The following is a 17973-nucleotide window of genomic DNA, read 5'->3' as shown; positions in this document are numbered from 1 at the left end:
AGTAAGCATGCAAGGAACCCTGGTCTGTTTGGCCAGAATGAGGCCATCAGCAGCTCTGGTTGCAGAGTCAATTAAATGCAGGGCAGTTTCAGTTGCTCTATAGCAGTTCAGCACCTTGCCAGGGAGTTCAAACATTATACACTATGACCAAACCCAGCATTCTAACCAGAAATGTAGACACTACAGCATATCAGTAAATCTATCCAACAATCTGTACACTGTACCTTAGCCCCTAGCCCTGTTTCCAAGCACTATATGGATGTGGCTGCAAGCTGGATGGTTACTGACCAACTGTTTGTGTACTTTGGGGAACACCATAAAGGGGCTCCACTGATGAAAGACTAAATGTTAGCATTGGGTAGAGGAATTATTTGCATGTGTGTATTTGAACACAGGTCAAATGCTGTTCAGTGCACTCTCTGGCATTTGTAAAAAGAAGGCTACAGACTCTCTTCACCAGAGTGAATTTTACTTAAGACCACCATATCTAATAACGGGTCAGTTATATAAACCCTATAATAATGGTCTGGATACACCTCTGCAGGATGCACTGCCTTAATTGTTAGATATACAATAACAATATCATGAAATTATTTTTTTTGTAAACACTACCTTGTTAAGAAGCTGGGATCAGAGCACAGGATATAGTGACCTTGAAATGGTGAGGATTAAAGGCATGCTAAAGGGCACAACAATAGCAGTTTGGCAGTGCTTGTATTTGAACTCATGACCATCTAATAGATCCAACACTGACCCCACAAGTTCTAAAGGATACTAATTCCAAAAGAAAAGGAAAACGCTCTGGTGCCCTGAGTGTACAGAAAACAAATGGGTTTAAAACCCTTTTTCTTGAACTATATGGATGACTACCAGGCCGATTATGTGTCAGTAATGTTGACTATAATGGCTAGATGATGAATGTGACATAGGCTAACCACATGGGGTCATGGTTATATGGAAATGAGTAGGAATACATTATAGGTTGTAAATGAAATCACGTATGCAGTCCGGGCTTTTTTTCTCGAACATTTAATGTGATCAGTCACCAGAGCTGAACAGCACTAACCTTTCAATTCACCAAGGGGAAAAAAACATAAAAAGAAAAAGAACAGGAACTGAAAATTGCTGCCTTGCAGGCCTGGGCATAACACTATACACAAACACACACACATATGCATGCTCAAGCAGGAAACTAAAAGTCCAGTTCAGTTGTCTCAGTTGTATGTTGCTTGGATGTGACTGTCAGATTGTATGGCACAGTATCCTATTACAAAGGACTGATGAAACAAGTTTGAATATGGGAGACACCAGTCACAGAAGTGGTTGAAATAATTAGCAGCTCATTACGCATATTAAAGACAAGGTTGTCATAATATTTAAGGACATTTAAGTAAAAGGTACTGTGGTTTAACAGATGCTTAATATCCGCTGATCTCAAATGAATCTCTAAAGTTTCTCCAATCAGACCGTCAGTGAAGAGTGCCGTGAAGGAATTTGTGAAGCCTGCCATTTACTGTGACAAGTCCCTGAGTGCACATAGCATTCCAACACGTATATATCGAGAAACACTGTCTTTAATGTTTCCCCTTGCGACTCTGTCACTGAAATTTAAAGATCGTTGGCCCCGAATTTTAGCCCCAAGTGCCATCTAGCAAACAAACAAACAAGCTATTCCCAAGTGGGTAGTCACAGTGGAGTCTGTGGTGAAGGAAGGCGGTTCTCCCCTGGGCCTGCTTTGGAGAAGGGATCTGATAAACAAACGTCGAATTGCCCTGTGCCCCAGAGCTTAGTCGTAACTCATCTGGCGCTGCTAATCTAGACACCCCCACTTCCTGACACCCTTCCATTACCTCAGCCCACTCACTCTTTCACACCAAGTCTCTAAACTAAACGTTGCACTCACTCCTGTTACTCATCCATCATGCTGAACACCTATTGCGCTACTTAATACTGAGCTCTCAAAACTCCAGCTGTGTGTTTATACTTTAAGGTCCTCTATGACTGTTTGCCCTGGATGTCTCCGGACATTTTTTTTTTTTTGTTTAAGATCCACTCAGTCAAACGTTGCCTTGTTGGGAAAGTCTCAAGAGCTTCTTCTGTGCAGCCAAACTGAATATCCATTTCTTCAAGTGCGACACAGGGTATATCAGCAACCACTGATTACACTTCCCAAATCAAGCGCCAGGGATCAAGTAGTGCTGGCCTTCTGGCGCTTGTGAGGATGAGGCCAGATGACTTCAGTGTTACACCAAGGCAGTGAGTTTTAGTAGAGTTTTGTTTAGTTCAGAAAAAGAGGCAATTTACTTTATACCTGGTGCCGTGCCAACAAGAGTCAAACAGATCTCACAGCTATCATTTCATTCTAGCATGAAATGGAAAATCTTAGAAAGTAAAAGTGCCCTTGTTGCAATTGAACCATAAGCTATTATTCTGTAAGACAAATATTGATAGGTATAGAGTTATCAGAATGATTTGCTGCAAGTTTACATGCTGGCCGTACCATTTAAATAAAACTTTTTTTTGCTCTTTCTGTAATGTATCCATGCCATTTTCTGTTATACTTTAATAGAAGAACATTCAATCCAATCATGTTTCCTCATAAGCAGCAATGGAGAAAATGAAATTTGCTCCCACAAAACAAAATTTATTTTCTTCATCGAATATCACTACATCTTCCAAAACAGCTTGGAACATGTTGAAATGGCATTTCCATAAGACAACAAATACAGCCAAGTTTTTCTCAAATAAATTACAACTGTAGTATTTGGTCAGAACATTTTGGGGGTTATATTTTTGTTACATTGTAAAGCTTGTGAACTCATGCATTACCTTACGTTTTTGGGAAATACAGTTATGTTTCTTCACTAAACTTGTAATAAGAGTTAGCCCTAAATGCAGAGTGAACCCTGAGCACAATTACCGACATAGCTAGGTCTCCCTAACCCAAGAATGATGCATAAACTTTTCCCCCAATAATCACAATTAGTTTAAAATTCCACTTGCTATTTAGTGCTCCCCTATCCCCTACTGTAGCTCTGATGGGATAGGGAGTTAACCATCTCAGATTAATGCATCAATGAAGTTCAAGACTTCCTGAAATGAGGCCATTCCTCCCCCAGGACAACTAACAAAAACCTAGTAAATTGATATATACATATTAAGTGAACATAGCATTCTTAATGTATAGGGGAAGCAGGAATAAAAGCTAGCCAGGTCTGCTGTAATGGTAGAGTCATGTTCAGGTTTAGACACATCATATATGTAATCATTTGGCACAGAAAATCTGTTTAAAATTTGGTTCCCAAAAATGGCCTGGAGTAGATTTCTGATTCCCCCACACTTATCTACTAGATTGAGATTAAAAGTGATTTGTCAATCCATATAAGGTCATCTAGTTTATTTTTACAGAATCTTGCCTAATTTAAACATCTGGAAAAAAAATGACAATGCAATATTATCTTTTTTGTATGTACATGGTTGCAGTAGCAGTTTCACTGCTAATATTTAAAGAGGATGTGATAGCTACCCCGGATCAAACCATGTATCTGATAGCTTGAGCACTGTATCTTCTTCTCCGCTGGGGCTTTTGATACCCGAGACTCCCATCTTCTGCAAATGAGCAATGATTCATCCATCGATTTGTCAGAAAACCCATGACGGTATCTGACTTTCTGTTTATTTACTCTATATCACATTTGTTAAACTCAAGGCACATGGCCAAGCATGGCCAGTTGCACGCTTGCAAAAAATTACGTTAAACAAACTATTATATCTTACAACACAACACCAGAACTCACACCAGACCTGTGAGCACTTGCATTTCACACGTCCCACTGTATAACACATGTAACAGAGTGGATACACTGGCTAAACCTGCTGCATTTAATGTCATACTCATGTCTAAAAACTTATCATGTTCCACAACATACTTCATAACATGCAATTAACTGTAGAATTTGTTTAATCTAATGTGAAATTACATTTACACTATAAATTTATGTATTTATATTTAATAATGCTGTATTTTTCCCATCACCTGACTAGTCAATATTACCACATTGATGATTAGTGGATGAATTCATATATTATTCCATATTATTATATAAATATTATATGCATATTTTATTATCTCCTTGTAACAACTGATTAGTAGGGCAGGTTTTTATTTTATGTTAATAAAATCTTAAATCTTGAATTAATTGTCTCTAGTGAGCGATGCCTAATATGTATTAAAAACCTTTAACCATATAAATAAATCTTATTGTTCAAAAATTGTCTATGCAGTTGAATCATTTCATTTAGCCATTCTTGTTTTCTAGAATTGTCCTGATCTACTTTAATAGTCCTGATGTTAATACATTAAAATTTATAGACTTATGGCCCTGAGAAGAATCAGAATAATAATGATGGCGATGGGCAGAGTTTGAATTTCAGACCCATGCTCTCCATGATGGCTTTATTCAGGCTCTGGGCCACATCAGTGTGTCATTGATTGAAGATGTGAACCTTTAGCATTTACACTTTGACATCACAAAGTCCTCAGCTTTTGTTCTGGAGCTGCCTGGAGTATATTATACTTGATGTTGCTCTTTGGTTGGTCTATAATGGTTTTTATTTGCCCAGATTTTTTGTGTTTATCAACAATAAGTCAAAGAAAGTGGACTGGACTACTGCTTGACTCCTTTTTTTTGTGTGTGGGCTTCAGTAAAATATATGGCCTGCTGCTCCTTCATTGTGTGACTGGGCCCGTTAGATGGTGGCTGCGTTCCAGAGGGTCTACCGGGTCAGTGCAGGTGCTGAGGGATCGGCAGGAGTTCGCAAGCACAAGGCGTTTGCTTAACCCTCATATTAGAGTGGAAGAATGTTGGCTGTGGAGTAACTTGACCATCCTGACAGCATTGCTTGACACCTCAGCAATCTGTCAAGGCAGTGGTGGTGCATGAACAGACAATAGCAGCTTGGTGTGCTCAACACCATATGCTCATGTTCTCACAACTCGTCCTCTTTGTCTGGGTGTAAATACACAGTCTGAAATGCAACGTGTCAGATTGCTGAGCGTTTTGTGGCACTTCGGAGAAGCAGAAGTCTGTAGGTGAAACAAGGGGAGAGCATACATGACCCTAAGATCGTGACTTCTCCGCTCAGATTGCTGGAACGTAAGATTTTAGTGCATCACATGCATTCTTTTATTTTTATTTAGACATCACAAACTGTTGACTGTTACAACGAATGAAGTGTTTAAATAAAATGGAAAATGTACAATTTTATGAGGTAATAGTAATGTTTTGAAGGCAGCCTGCACTAGAATTATTAGTTCAGCTAATTCTATTCAGAGCAGCTCCTATGGCTCTGAGACAATATAAAAAAACCCCTCTTTCCTCAAGACAGCAAGGAACACACATTAAATTACAGTATTTTAAAGTATGTTAATAAATGGCATGCTATTATTTTATATGCTCCAGATGCTGTATGGCTTATCTATAAAATAACCTGCTTTTTTTTTTTTTAGTAACACAAAACAGATAACTATATAGTTGTAGTTGTTCCATACCGTTAGTTATGAATTTACAGTGCACTAAAAGGAGCCATTTCACTTTTTACTGTCCTTCAGCTGGGACGTATTAAAACAACATTTGCAACTTCACAGATGAACAAAAATAAAAAAATAAAAATAAAAAAAAAATAACTGTATTCTTCACGACTTGTCAAATGATATTGTGAGTGTTTTAGGTCAGTTTTAGGATACTGGATGTGATTCACAACATGAAAATACAATCCATACTCCAGACAGTAAAGAGATACAAAAAGACATAAATTTTTGCATATTAAAATGATACATTTGCACTGTATCCATATTTAAGCTGCTATGTAAAACATTGATCGTATGCATAAAACATGTAAAAAAAATATTAACTGTATGTAAAAATAATGGATACTATAATTAATCTTTGTTATTCTTGGTGAAGGAAGGGCAGGCTGCAGTTTCTTATTATGATGCTCAAAGTCAAAGTCAGAGTTTCTCGTCTCCTGGCCCTGGACAGTGCCTGCACCTCAAGAAAATTGGGCTTTTCTTCTGCTCACATTTTGATTCACAATGGGTTTAATGAATAATTATACAAGGTGTATATTACAGCAGGGAATCCTTTTTACATACATTCTTACATACATTCAGCTAACTGAATTCTAACTAAAAGAGTCCGTATTGTACACGCGAACCCTGGCCTGTAGTCTAATTGTGACTGCTAGCCATAATGCACCTAAAGGTCATAGAAGTAATAATAGCCAGTATTAATAGAATCGCTGGTAATAATAGAAACTGGATTCAGTCTGGCATAAAGTACCAACAGCCAAACCCTATTCTCTAAGTTCCACATCAAACGCGTCTTTCACGACTTTTGGAAGCTGTATAATAGGATTTCTTCCTGGTTTTGACAAGGATAATGTACAAAAATGTGTGTAGGTACAAAACAAGGTAATAATACAATATATGTGTCAGTGGTAACTGTGCAACAACAATGTTTGTACAAAAAAATGTTCAAGTCATTGGCTCACTTTGGGTTTCCTAAAATCTTTCCAGCTGCTGCAGTTCACTGGGGTACCGAATAAGCCACAGGCTTAAACGTGTGCAGTATCACCCAGTCTCCTATCAGAGCTCCTATTTGCTCAGCTCAGCAGCTGACAGTGACCCAGCAATGGCACTCGAGTTCATATCTCTGATATATAAAAATAAAAGCCAGCCAAGAATGCTCTCTTTAAAACCCAGAGAGTTAATCATCTCCTGTGATAATAATAGAAGCCGCTTCTCTTCTCTTCTCTTCTCTTCTCTTCTCTTCTCTTCTCTTCTCTTCTCTTCTCTTCTCATGATGCCTTTTTTCCATAAAAGGTTGTTTATTGCAAATGAGTGTCACACAATCCATCTATCGTACAGTACATGTAACGTAGCATACCAAACCACTTATAAGGTGTCCTGTTATATAATGAACCATCGCCTCAAATATAACCCCTTTTTCACCACGTTCCCACCTACATGGTTTGGAAAAAGGTCTCTGAAAGTGGGTTTGGAAAAAGGTCTACGAAATGTCCAGAGGTCGGATCATCATGGCAGTTGCACGGAGAGAGTAACTCGGCCCTTTGAAATAGTGCCACTTGATGCCATTGAGTTTGCCAACATGCTGTCCCTGGGTGTAGTACATCCCGTTCAGGTTGGATGGACCACAGGCATCAAACCACCAGCCTGAAGATTAAAAGAGACAAATTTAGTAAATGAAATGATAAATATATACTCTGTAGATCAATAAAGAAGATAAAGAAATAAATGAAGTGCAGCTTCAAGAGTATACAGTAACAGTGATACAATTCTAAACTTGTATGTGAAATATTTATAATATTAGTTCATTATTTACATGTTCATACAAATGTTTTTATTATGAGGAAGTCTCTGGACAGCACAGCGGTTTCTTTCACAGGTTTATTTAGACTGGAATCATCATCAGACTCTATAACAAAGATCATGAACCAAGCAAATAGTTCAGCACAGCAAATCCCTACTCAGTGATAAGAAAACGCTAGATGAAAATTTCTTTGCTTTAAGGTTTGTTTTTTTCTTTCTCAAGAGGTTCTCTCGTGTTTCAGTATATAACCTTCGGAATAAACTTTGTCACAAATGTTTAACTTTTTAACACATTTCACAAGAGAGACTTCATGTTGAAGCTTCCTGGTTACGTAACGGTTATGAAATTTTCGAACATATACAGCTCTGGAAAAAAATAAGAGACCACTGCGTCTTGTGTTATTTTCTTACAGGTGTATGTATTGGTGAGATGAATAGTTTTGTTTCATTTTCTGTGAACTGCTGACAATATTTCTCCTAAATATAACTATTGTTATTTAGAGTGTATATTTAAAGGAAATGACAACACGTGAAAATAACCCAAGATCATGCAGAGCTTTAATAACTCAAATAAAACAAAATGCAAATAATTTGTAAACACATTGTGTTCATACTTTGGCTAACATTAAGAAATCAGTATTTGGTGGAATAACCCCGATTTGCATGAGTTTTGGCTCCATGATCTCCACCAGTTTCTCACATTGCTGTTGGGGAACTTTAACAGCTCAGCTTTGCTTGATGGTTTGTGACCATCCATCTTCCTCTTGATGACATTCCAGAGGTTTTCAATAGGGTTCAAATCTGGAGATTGGGCAGTGGTCTCTTATTTTTTTCCCCAGGTCTGTAGTAGTCAGTAATAGAAGGGAAATGATTTTATAATCATACTATTCAGTGTCACTTAGATGAGGACTGATCCCTTTTGAGTCTGTTTTCATCTGATAGTTTTTTTTTTTTATCTTGGGTTGCTTATTAGTGAAAATCTATAAATTTACAAATTTACATGAATTTGTTGTATATTTCTGTAAAGCTACTATGTGATGATGTGTATTGTTAAATAAGCTATACAAATAAAACTGAATTTAAATCTTAAATGCTAAATCTTAGCATTTTGATTAAAACATTCTGACTTAAAAATAATAAAATTCAATAAGTGAACAGTAAATACCTGAGAGATCAGTCTTAAATACTTTTATACCCACGACGGCTACAACTGCAACAATAGCAGAATATCACACCCTCCAGGATTAGGTGTGTGTGTGTGTGTGTGTGTGTGTGATTTTGGCTTTGATTTTTTAATGTTGAATGTAATTTGCAGTTTCTTGAATTGCAAGCACAGGATGTTTCTTCAGCAAACTCCTTCACAAGTATTTACTCTCTATGATCGCTGTACTCATGTACTTGTTGTTAAGCTTTGGCTGAATGCACGTTGTGATGATGTCACACGAAGTGTCTCCGCCTAAATCTGTGGTAAATCTGGGGTCATTTTGAAAAATCTTTGCAGAGTTAGCCTGATTTTGTATTAACGTCCACGATAGCAATCCTAGAGGGACTGGACTATAGACTCCTTGTCACCTAGTATACTTTTCTTAGTTGCAAAAGCTAGCATATGGAAAGTACACTAGTGTACATATATATGTATATATATATATATATATATATATATATATATATATATAATCTGTATGTCAGATTATTTATATACTGCACATTAGCATGCTTTGATGTAAGCTTGAAAGCATATTTCAATGAACATGATAACATCATTAACACATCAGTGTGTTGAGATCTCTACTGAGACTCAGGAGGAGACATATGGAATTAATGAGGTCTTTTGTCCCAGGAAAAAAAAAAAGCTGAGAGACAGGAGACTTCAGGAGATCTCTCTCCTCTCTTTTATTTCATTTGATCTCCTGTCTAGACGATAATACAGAGGTAATACAGAGGTCTCGGTTTTTTTAATTTTTTTTAATTTTTATTGATTCGCTTTTTTCTTTCAGAACTAGAAAAAAAAACCCCAATGAAACCTTGTGAACAGGGAAGCGGGATGAAAAACAAGGAACTAAAATTGAGAAACAGAACAAATAAGTAGAATAGAACAATAGAGAAGAGTGGAGGACATCTGAGAGTTGAAATCGGGAAGAAGGAAATGAGAAAGAGGTGAAACTGATAAGATAAAAAAAAACTAAATAAGGAAAGTGGAATAAAGGTCAGGAATTGGTGTTCACATACTTGTAAAGCTGCATGAAGGTGACTGTTGTATTTCACAAAGCAAAACAGAAAAATAGCCAAGTCAGAAGTGCTGGCCTGCATGTTTGATTAGCGTGCAACATGGGAATACTTTTCTGTGATGAATATTTCTACATTCAACAGCCTTTGACACTGACAGCTTGCACTTATGATAATTACAGAAGTATGTGATAAGCAACGCCAACACTTCAAACTGTACTGACAATGGCCTGAGAATATCACCCACACATATCAGGACAGGGAAATAAATATACTGCCTGGATAAAACAGCTGATGGAAATCTTTTCTGAATTCCTGAATATGATGAGATGAAATGAAAAATCTGTGCAGTTTATGCTGTCCTTGTTTTTCATAATAGTTTCCGCTCGCTAAGTTGTTTGCTTGCAGCCGTGAGGGGTACAGTCCTGTCTCGAAGCCTTTCATCTGTGTCACATTACAGTCAATTAAACTCAACTATGTAGCAGCGGTCACACTCAGGACACACACATACAAATAAACACACACACACACGAATGCATACACACACAAGCACGCACACACAAATGCATGCACACACAAGCATGCGCATATGCATGCACACAAAAACACACCCACACACACACACACACACACACACACACAGAATGTACCCACAGAATGCCTCTTATGGCATGTATCACTTCTGTGAGAGAACTTGGCTCCTCTTCTCCAGCTCAGATGCCACTTTCATCTGTGACATTTTCCCTCTGACTTCCAAGAGCCAACTATGCTGCCCTTTTATTGACATAGACCAATCTGACTGAGGTCACTGCCTGGATGCTAATATTCCTTGTTACCATGATGGTCATACATTTTAGGTATCAGATTGTGTCATGGTTAAGGCCAGTGCTTTATTTCCATACTAAATCAGTTGCATATAAATAAATGAGGCCATAGGGCAGTGCATACCGCTGAATGTAAATACAGCAAAGTACACAGACAAACCAAATATATCAACATGTTCCTGCCTCATATTTCAATACTACGTTAATAATAATCTTCAACAGCATGTAAATGACATTTTATTCCATTGTGTTATATATATATTCTCAACACTCCTTTATCAAAAGGTGCCAAAACTATTTTTTTTAACTGCAGCTCTGAAAGTAGAGCTGGACGTAACTCAAAATGCATGTTTATATAGAATATACTTGTACTAATACATAATAGATTGTATAGTAATTAGGGAGATGGACAATTTACAGATTCTAAGCCTGATAATAAAGAGGTAAAGAAACACAAGCTATTGTTTCACAAGTCAACTGAGTCTCAAGTCCCAAGTCGAGACTCATAAGTCCAAGTAAAGTTCTTCAGTTTTGAGCGTTAAGCAATATATAATGTGCTCTAAAGTCAAACAAATCATCCAGCCTTGTTAAAATTGGTGTTACCAGTTCATTTTCATATAAGATGAGGTGTAGACTTCTAGTCAAGTGTAGTCTTAGTATTCTCACGAAGAGTAACCATCCATTTATCACTTCAGTTTGGCTTTGCGTTGAGATTTGTTCTTTAAAGCTTCAAATGCTTCAAAATTTATTGCTTTTGCATCTGATTCCAGAAGCGCAGATTGCAACTCTTTCGCTGTTTTCAAAGAACAGTCTTTGTAGGCGAAAGCTACTATCTTTTGGAGCTTGAACATTGTGTCTCTGTCATTGTGTGTAACGAACGTTCTGTCATTATCTTTGGAAAAGAAGATTGATGCTGGCTTGCTGAAAACTGATTATTCGGAAAAAGAATAGCTGATACACTGCACGCTTATAAATGTGTCTTTGGATTTGAGGCGGTATCAGGTTTTACCAGTGCAAACTAGCTTGAGTCCAAGTGAAGTCACACGACACTGATGTCAAAGTCAAAGTCGAGTTGCAAGTCTTCTTTAAATAGTCTTGATGATATTTAAAGCTTCTATGAGACAACATTTGGTCATTTTCAGTAAATGTATGCAACTTGCAAAAAAAACCCAAAAAACATTATAGCTGAAAATGATCAATATCTTATTTTAGAGAACTTTATTCTTAACTGACCATGACCATGTGCTGTTTTGATCATGGACACTCAAGACATAATGAGGTGGATTGAGCAGAAAATGAATCAGGTTGGCTGGTACAAAGCACTAGCCGAGCTCATTCCCCATTCTGATTTTACTCATCATCACCAGTCTCAACATCAAAAATCTCTCAAACGAAAACTTAACATTAACCTTTATTCTCCAGTGAACAGTACCAGCTACCTATAAAAGTAATCAGTTATTAAAATGAGCTTTTGGTGTGTAATATCTTCCAATTTAGTGTTAGACACTGGTCTGTTCCTGAATCTCTCGGACTAGTTCTCATGACACATAAACCCAACATGCCTGATCCTGTTATTAAATGTGCAGCGACGACGGCGTTTAAATGCACTTGTACTTGGCTAGGTCGTGAAAAAAATTTGCACTTGGCTGCACTTGTATTTTGAAAATTTTGCACTTGACTGGCTCATAAAAGGATCTGGAAGACAGGACCTCTCTCCGGTCCTGTGCTGTCACGTTTGGCTTAATGATGTATCCCAGCTATCTGAAAACCAAGTGCTTCCTTTGGGACAAGAAAGTCTCTTCACAGGAAGAGAGGAACGAGTTCATGTATTCATAGAAATCCTTGGGTCTTGGCTCATGCTGACTGACTCTTCACAGCATGTGGAGGTCCACAAAGACCTCATTACTCCACACTCAAAGCATTACACACCTGCTTTGCCAGCAAGTGGTGGTCCTGTGGCTGTTTAGCTGAGATGACTGCGCTGGGAATATCCACTGTGCCGAGGTCTACGTGCAGAGTGAAGGTTAAATATACTGCAACATGCCTTTTGTATTAGAAAATTTAGAACACTCAATAGATTTAACAATAGGCAATTCGTATTATCTTAGTCAGATCACGCAGGCATACTGTTTAGGGGTGGATGGTACAAATGTGCTAGCGGGAATGAGCCCAGCCTCTTGTCTTTCTACCATCAAAAGACATCGATATAAAGCTGCAGTTTTGCCATCCACATCAGATCATTTGCTGTTTATGAATATCTTACGACAGATTTGTTTGGATGCGCAACCAAAAGATGCACAGAATGAGATCATAAGCAATGCTGAGGGCTAATTTCTTTTTAGCCCAGACTGTAATTTCACTTAGGCTGATATTTTTCAGCCTCCTGAACTGGCACGTCTGTCTTCAGCATTAATGAAATGTGTGTAATGGACAAGGTGGATTACATTTACATTTATGGCATTTGGCAGACGCCCTTATCCAAAACGGCTTACATTTTATCTCATTTTTATACAACTGAGAAACTGAAGACTAAAAGCCTTGCTCAGGGGCCCAGGAGTGGTGGCTTAGTGGACCTGGTATTTGAACTAACAACCTTCCAAGCAGAAGTCCAACACGTTAACCACTAAGAGACCATATCTCTGATTATTATTTACTCTTATTTCATCTATTTTTACCCTAAATGCATGTTGTGAGTGAATATTGTTCACTGTGCTGGCCACAGCAATCAGCATCATGCCACGTGTCCACGCTTCTGTACACCAGTGCTTGTCAGTCCAACGTAGAAAAAAACCTTTGAACACAGCGACAATTTTTGGAAAGCGTGGAACCCTGGCCGCGATGACTAGAACACTACAGCGACAGCAAGACGTCTGACTTGTAAGTCTAAAGCCAACTAGTAACATTGACTTTGGCCACAGACCATTTAAGTGATTTTCCATGCATAGCCTAGAACAATACAGAAGACGGGAAATCTGTGTCTTGGTCCAGAATAAAGTGAGGTATGGAATCATAATGAGCACCTTGAGGGGATGAGTGTAGACTAAGATATAATGTTCATAATTGAAATGATGCTGCAAATGCTATACAAATGTTTAGCTTTTATAAGGCTCATATTGTACTGGGTTTTTTTTGCTCTTTTTCACATCAGGCTTTGACTTTAATTCTGAAATATAATCCCAACAGGACAAGATTCTTGGCTCTCACCTCCGGTCAACATCAAGGCGCACTTGCACATGCAGTTGTCATTGTCCATGTCTTTGGTGCTGAAGTCTGCTCCATGGATAACCAGACTGCTCTGCCGGCCTGCTGTCCCGCTGTGGCTCTTTAACGACAATCTGAAATCAGCAGAGAAGAAACTCAGCAAAAATAGTGACAGTGAAATGCCGGATCTGAGATTATGGACACATGATCCTGTTTTAATCCTTCGTTTGAAACATTCTTGAGGCATTTCATTCACAGCCAGCTCTAGCCAACAATTCTAGGTGCTATCAAATACACATCCCACACATGATCCTGCTTTAATCCTTCACACTAAATGTGTACGTTTCATAGAAATAAAGAGGATGGAAGGATGGAGGAAAGACCTGTGGATTGACCTGTGGTACAATTATAACACAACTGCATCTCGCTTCACACACACACACACACACACACATTCATGCTTGCATATTAATAGCAATGAATTCAATTGATGCATTGCTTAAAAAAAAGTATTAAGTATTAATGGTTATTAATGATGTTAGAAAAATAAAAAAGGCTTTAAGCTCTGCATCAATAATCGATAAAACTACGCCACTAAATAGATAACCCTTCTTTGTGTAATTCATCGCCTGTACAGTGGAGTTCAAAACCTGAGAGCGTGAGTGTTTCTGTTTTGCATTCTTTCCTAATTTAATATAACAGTTTTCATTACAAATTATGTCACTGATGAAAACCTGAGTGAAAAGTGAAATATTTACGTATTTGGTTTGTCCCCATTTCTGCTTTAATAATAGTCTGACTCGATCTGACATGAACTCCGCAAAACCTGATGATCCATTTTAGATCAAATCCATCGGCACGTCCACTCAACATGTGCTTTTCTAGACGAGATTAGGCTTGAGGAACATCTGACCTTTTGTAAATAGTTAACATGCTCCATATACCTATGAGAGCACCTAGTGCAAAACATTGACTATTCCATATTCAAGAGACTGAATATTTACCTTCTTGGTTTAAAAATGTTCAACTTTGCTAAACATTCTGCTTATTTTAATCTTTATCAGACATTTGGATGACTTTGGATGTAATGACCATACAACAGTGTGGAAATGAGCTAAAATTACACTCAAAGATTAATTACACAGAGTATTGAATGTATTTTGGTTGAAAATAGATTAAAATGAATGTCTATCTATTGTGTTTAATTTGTGCCACTGTGCCGGTAGAGGTGTAACACAAAAACCTCCTTTCAATTAAAGTGAAAATGTACAACACTCTCTGACGACATAGGGAGACTTATAAATGCACTTAAAAAAATAAAGCAAGACCTTATATAAAAAAACATTTGAAGCATTTTTGACTCATTTCACTCACTGCCAGACGATTCCAGGTGCTATCAAGTACAAGCGCTCTTAGAACCATATCCCACACACGAGGCTGATTCTATCTACTGGTCCCTGACGTTCCTGTCTCCACACAACATGTGTAAACTATCCAAGCTCTGTTCACATGACATGTCAGTGTGTCAGTAGCCGAGATGAGCCCTGTTCAACAGCTTGCGTCTGTTTGTGTGACAGTGAACACACACATAAAGTGAGGCCAGTATGTACAGGGGCTGAGCAGTCTGAGCAGTGCATATGGAAGATGTAAATCAGGGAGCCTTGAACAGTGGTGCTGAGGGACGTGGAGAAGAAGGAAAAGGAGTACGATGTCCGAGAACATCTAAATATGTTCATTAAGACCACACAGCTTTATGAAGCTGATAGATTAGCCACAACTCTGAGAAAATAATAACGTGGCATATATTTGTAAAGGAACACAAAGGCAAGGCTGTTTTTCTTTCTCCTGTACTTTCAGAAGCCCCATGAAATTTATTTTATTTATTTATGTATTTTTGGGGAATATTTGGCTCGGACACCCACAGAGTGACAGTTTTTGGTCTGAAAAAGAAAACAATTTTTTACACATATCACAGAAGAGCCAAGCGAAGCAAATGAAGAAAATTTGCAAAAGAATAAATAGAAAAGTGATGATACCACTAAAATACTAACAATGAATGCTAAGTACTTGGATTTAAATCTGTTTTTCATGGTTCTTTTCTCCAGCTCTTGAGCTGGTTCTGTGTCAAATGAAGGAATTAGTAGTAAATTAGATTAAGATCAGGCGCATGGTATAAACAGTTTTACAGAATCTTCCAAGTATATTAACGCAAGCAAGCAACTGTGTTCTTTGCTAACTCTGACTTAACATTTGAATAAAGGGGATACTGAGACTACTGGTATTAGCATGAGGATATGATTTTTGAGAGAGGTATTAATCCTCTAGAGGTAAGAGCTTCTGGTAAATGCTGTGAACACAACCTACTTGTAGCCAGTGTCTTCATTTCACACAGAACGGAGCGGTGAAACTCTAGCCCGAGTTCAGAAAGGACGTGAAATGGAAATGCAAGTCGCGAATCAGCACTGGGGTCGGTAGTGTCTTATACCACAAAACACACTTCATGATTTATCATTTTGGATAAAAAAAAAAATCTTCTTACACTTCATGTAACAAAATCATTAAGTGCTGTTTTTATCATCATTTATACAACTTCATTCATTAACACATCGACACTAATGGAGTATTTAAACCAGTACATTTGTTGTGACCTCCTCATGTTAGATTGCTAGAATTAGTTGCTTTTGTTCTTTCGACCTCCTTGACCTCCCTCATTAAAATCTACGTCTTGGGTATGACTTTCCTTCCCTCTTATTATCCATTCACGAGGGGCCTTTTTTCTCAAAACATGAATGCTCAGGGTCAAGCAACAACATTGCAGAACCAAGCCAACAAGGAATAAGGAACACCAAGTGAAATATGCTCAACCTCACACGATCGTGTCCTGAAATCCACCCCTCTTAATAGGAATGGACAAGAGCGAATGAGTGTTATAAATCTTACTTCAGATGAGGCTTGGACATGGAATGGGAAAACTTGATTGCGTTTTGGTGGTGTCGAAGGCCTGTTGCGATCCACTAAGAGGGTGGTGATGCAATGTGAGGGGTCGAGGAGCCAAGCTTTGTGGTTATGTGGTTGTCATTGCAACCAGTAAATGGGATTTTTTTGGGGCGGGGGGGGTCATTCCTAACACTTAATCGATCCAACAGGTTTCCTGGTCACAGGTTACCTGATCACTGTAAAGCCGTCCACTTCAAACAACGATCAGGACATGACGTAATAGCGTGGCGTGCAGAAGAATACAAATGAGCTGTTTGTTTGGAGATTTCCCTAAGCATCCTCTGCCAAAATCCTCTGAGATGCTTGTTCACATCCTTGTTGACTGCATGTCAGAAAACACCTAAATGTTCAACTATGCAACGAGCACCTGCCAATAGTCCCCTGTTTTACAAGACAATCTAATATCTTGTACAAATTTGAAACAATCTCTTCGATAACGTTTATGATCCTGTCGAATCTTCCCATGCTTACAAGGCAGGATCCCAGAAAGTAATCTTCCAACATCCAGCTCCTGTTCAGCTACAGCTACAGGTTATACACACAGAAAACCAGTCAGATAAACCACACCATTTCCTTTTCCCACAGTTTAGGCTGTGGTAACTGCTTGGCTCAGATAAATACACGCCAGTCTATCTCCAGTCAAGGCGCTGTGGCTTCTGCTTAATTGTGATAAGTTGACCTGAAAAAAGATCCCGGCTATAAAGTCATTATAAGTTCTAATGTCTCTGTGCTGTTTTTACAGCTCTCACATCTGTGCAGCTTATAGTCTTCCTATCCTCCTCTCTCCCCATTCTTTACAAGCTTTTAAACAAACTCCTGGTCAGCTACACTGAAATAACACAGAGCTCCCTGGGGACAAGTCCCAGTCTGAAACGCTATAGCTCTAATGCAAACTGAAAATAGGGTTAAATATTCTCTACCTTTCACAACAGAACACTAAGGAATGTGTCATCTGATGTTTCTAGTAAAGGAAAAAAAGGAAATGTGGTTTGTTAGGATCGTTTGATCGCCGGATACGTGACATTTGCGCAGATTAATAGCAAGCCTATCCTTCTATTTTCTCCTTGTTTTTTCTGTCTGTTTTGAATCTCGTTTCAGTCGAAATAGGAAAACACTCCCTATAAAGGCAGCTGCTTGTAATATGTTTTCAACCAAACAGCCCACCATGTAACGATGCATTGTGCAATTGTCTCTCAAATGTAAATGACAGTAATTCATGAGCATATTCACTCACTGTTTGCTTTAAATGTACGCTTGGCTAACTCCGCTGTCCCAAATTGAGTTTACATTACATCCTGTCGGCAGGAACGATGTTTTTTTCCATCGGAGCAAATG

General features: G+C 38.2%; 1 protein-coding gene across 2 annotated transcripts in view; it reads right to left on the bottom strand.

The window, feature by feature from the left end:
* Window positions 1-5177: 5177 nt before the first annotated feature.
* The window catches only part of angpt1 (angiopoietin 1), a 56001-nt gene continuing 43205 nt past the window's right edge, over window positions 5178-17973 (bottom strand). For both annotated transcript variants that reach the window (XM_058378351.1, XM_058378352.1), the window contains exons 8-9: window positions 13645-13775; window positions 5178-7234 (exon numbers count right to left, since the gene is read on the bottom strand). In XM_058378351.1, the coding sequence (XP_058234334.1) occupies window positions 7071-7234; window positions 13645-13775 (295 nt within the window). In that variant the 3' untranslated portion in view covers window positions 5178-7070. The remainder of the gene's footprint in view (window positions 7235-13644; window positions 13776-17973) is intronic.

This window comes from Hemibagrus wyckioides, linkage group LG24 (assembly GCF_019097595.1).
Source record: "Hemibagrus wyckioides isolate EC202008001 linkage group LG24, SWU_Hwy_1.0, whole genome shotgun sequence".
NCBI lineage: Eukaryota > Metazoa > Chordata > Actinopteri > Siluriformes > Bagridae > Hemibagrus > Hemibagrus wyckioides.
The sequence above is the reverse complement of the archived record's forward strand: the minus strand, read 5'-3'. Positions and strand labels throughout refer to the sequence as shown.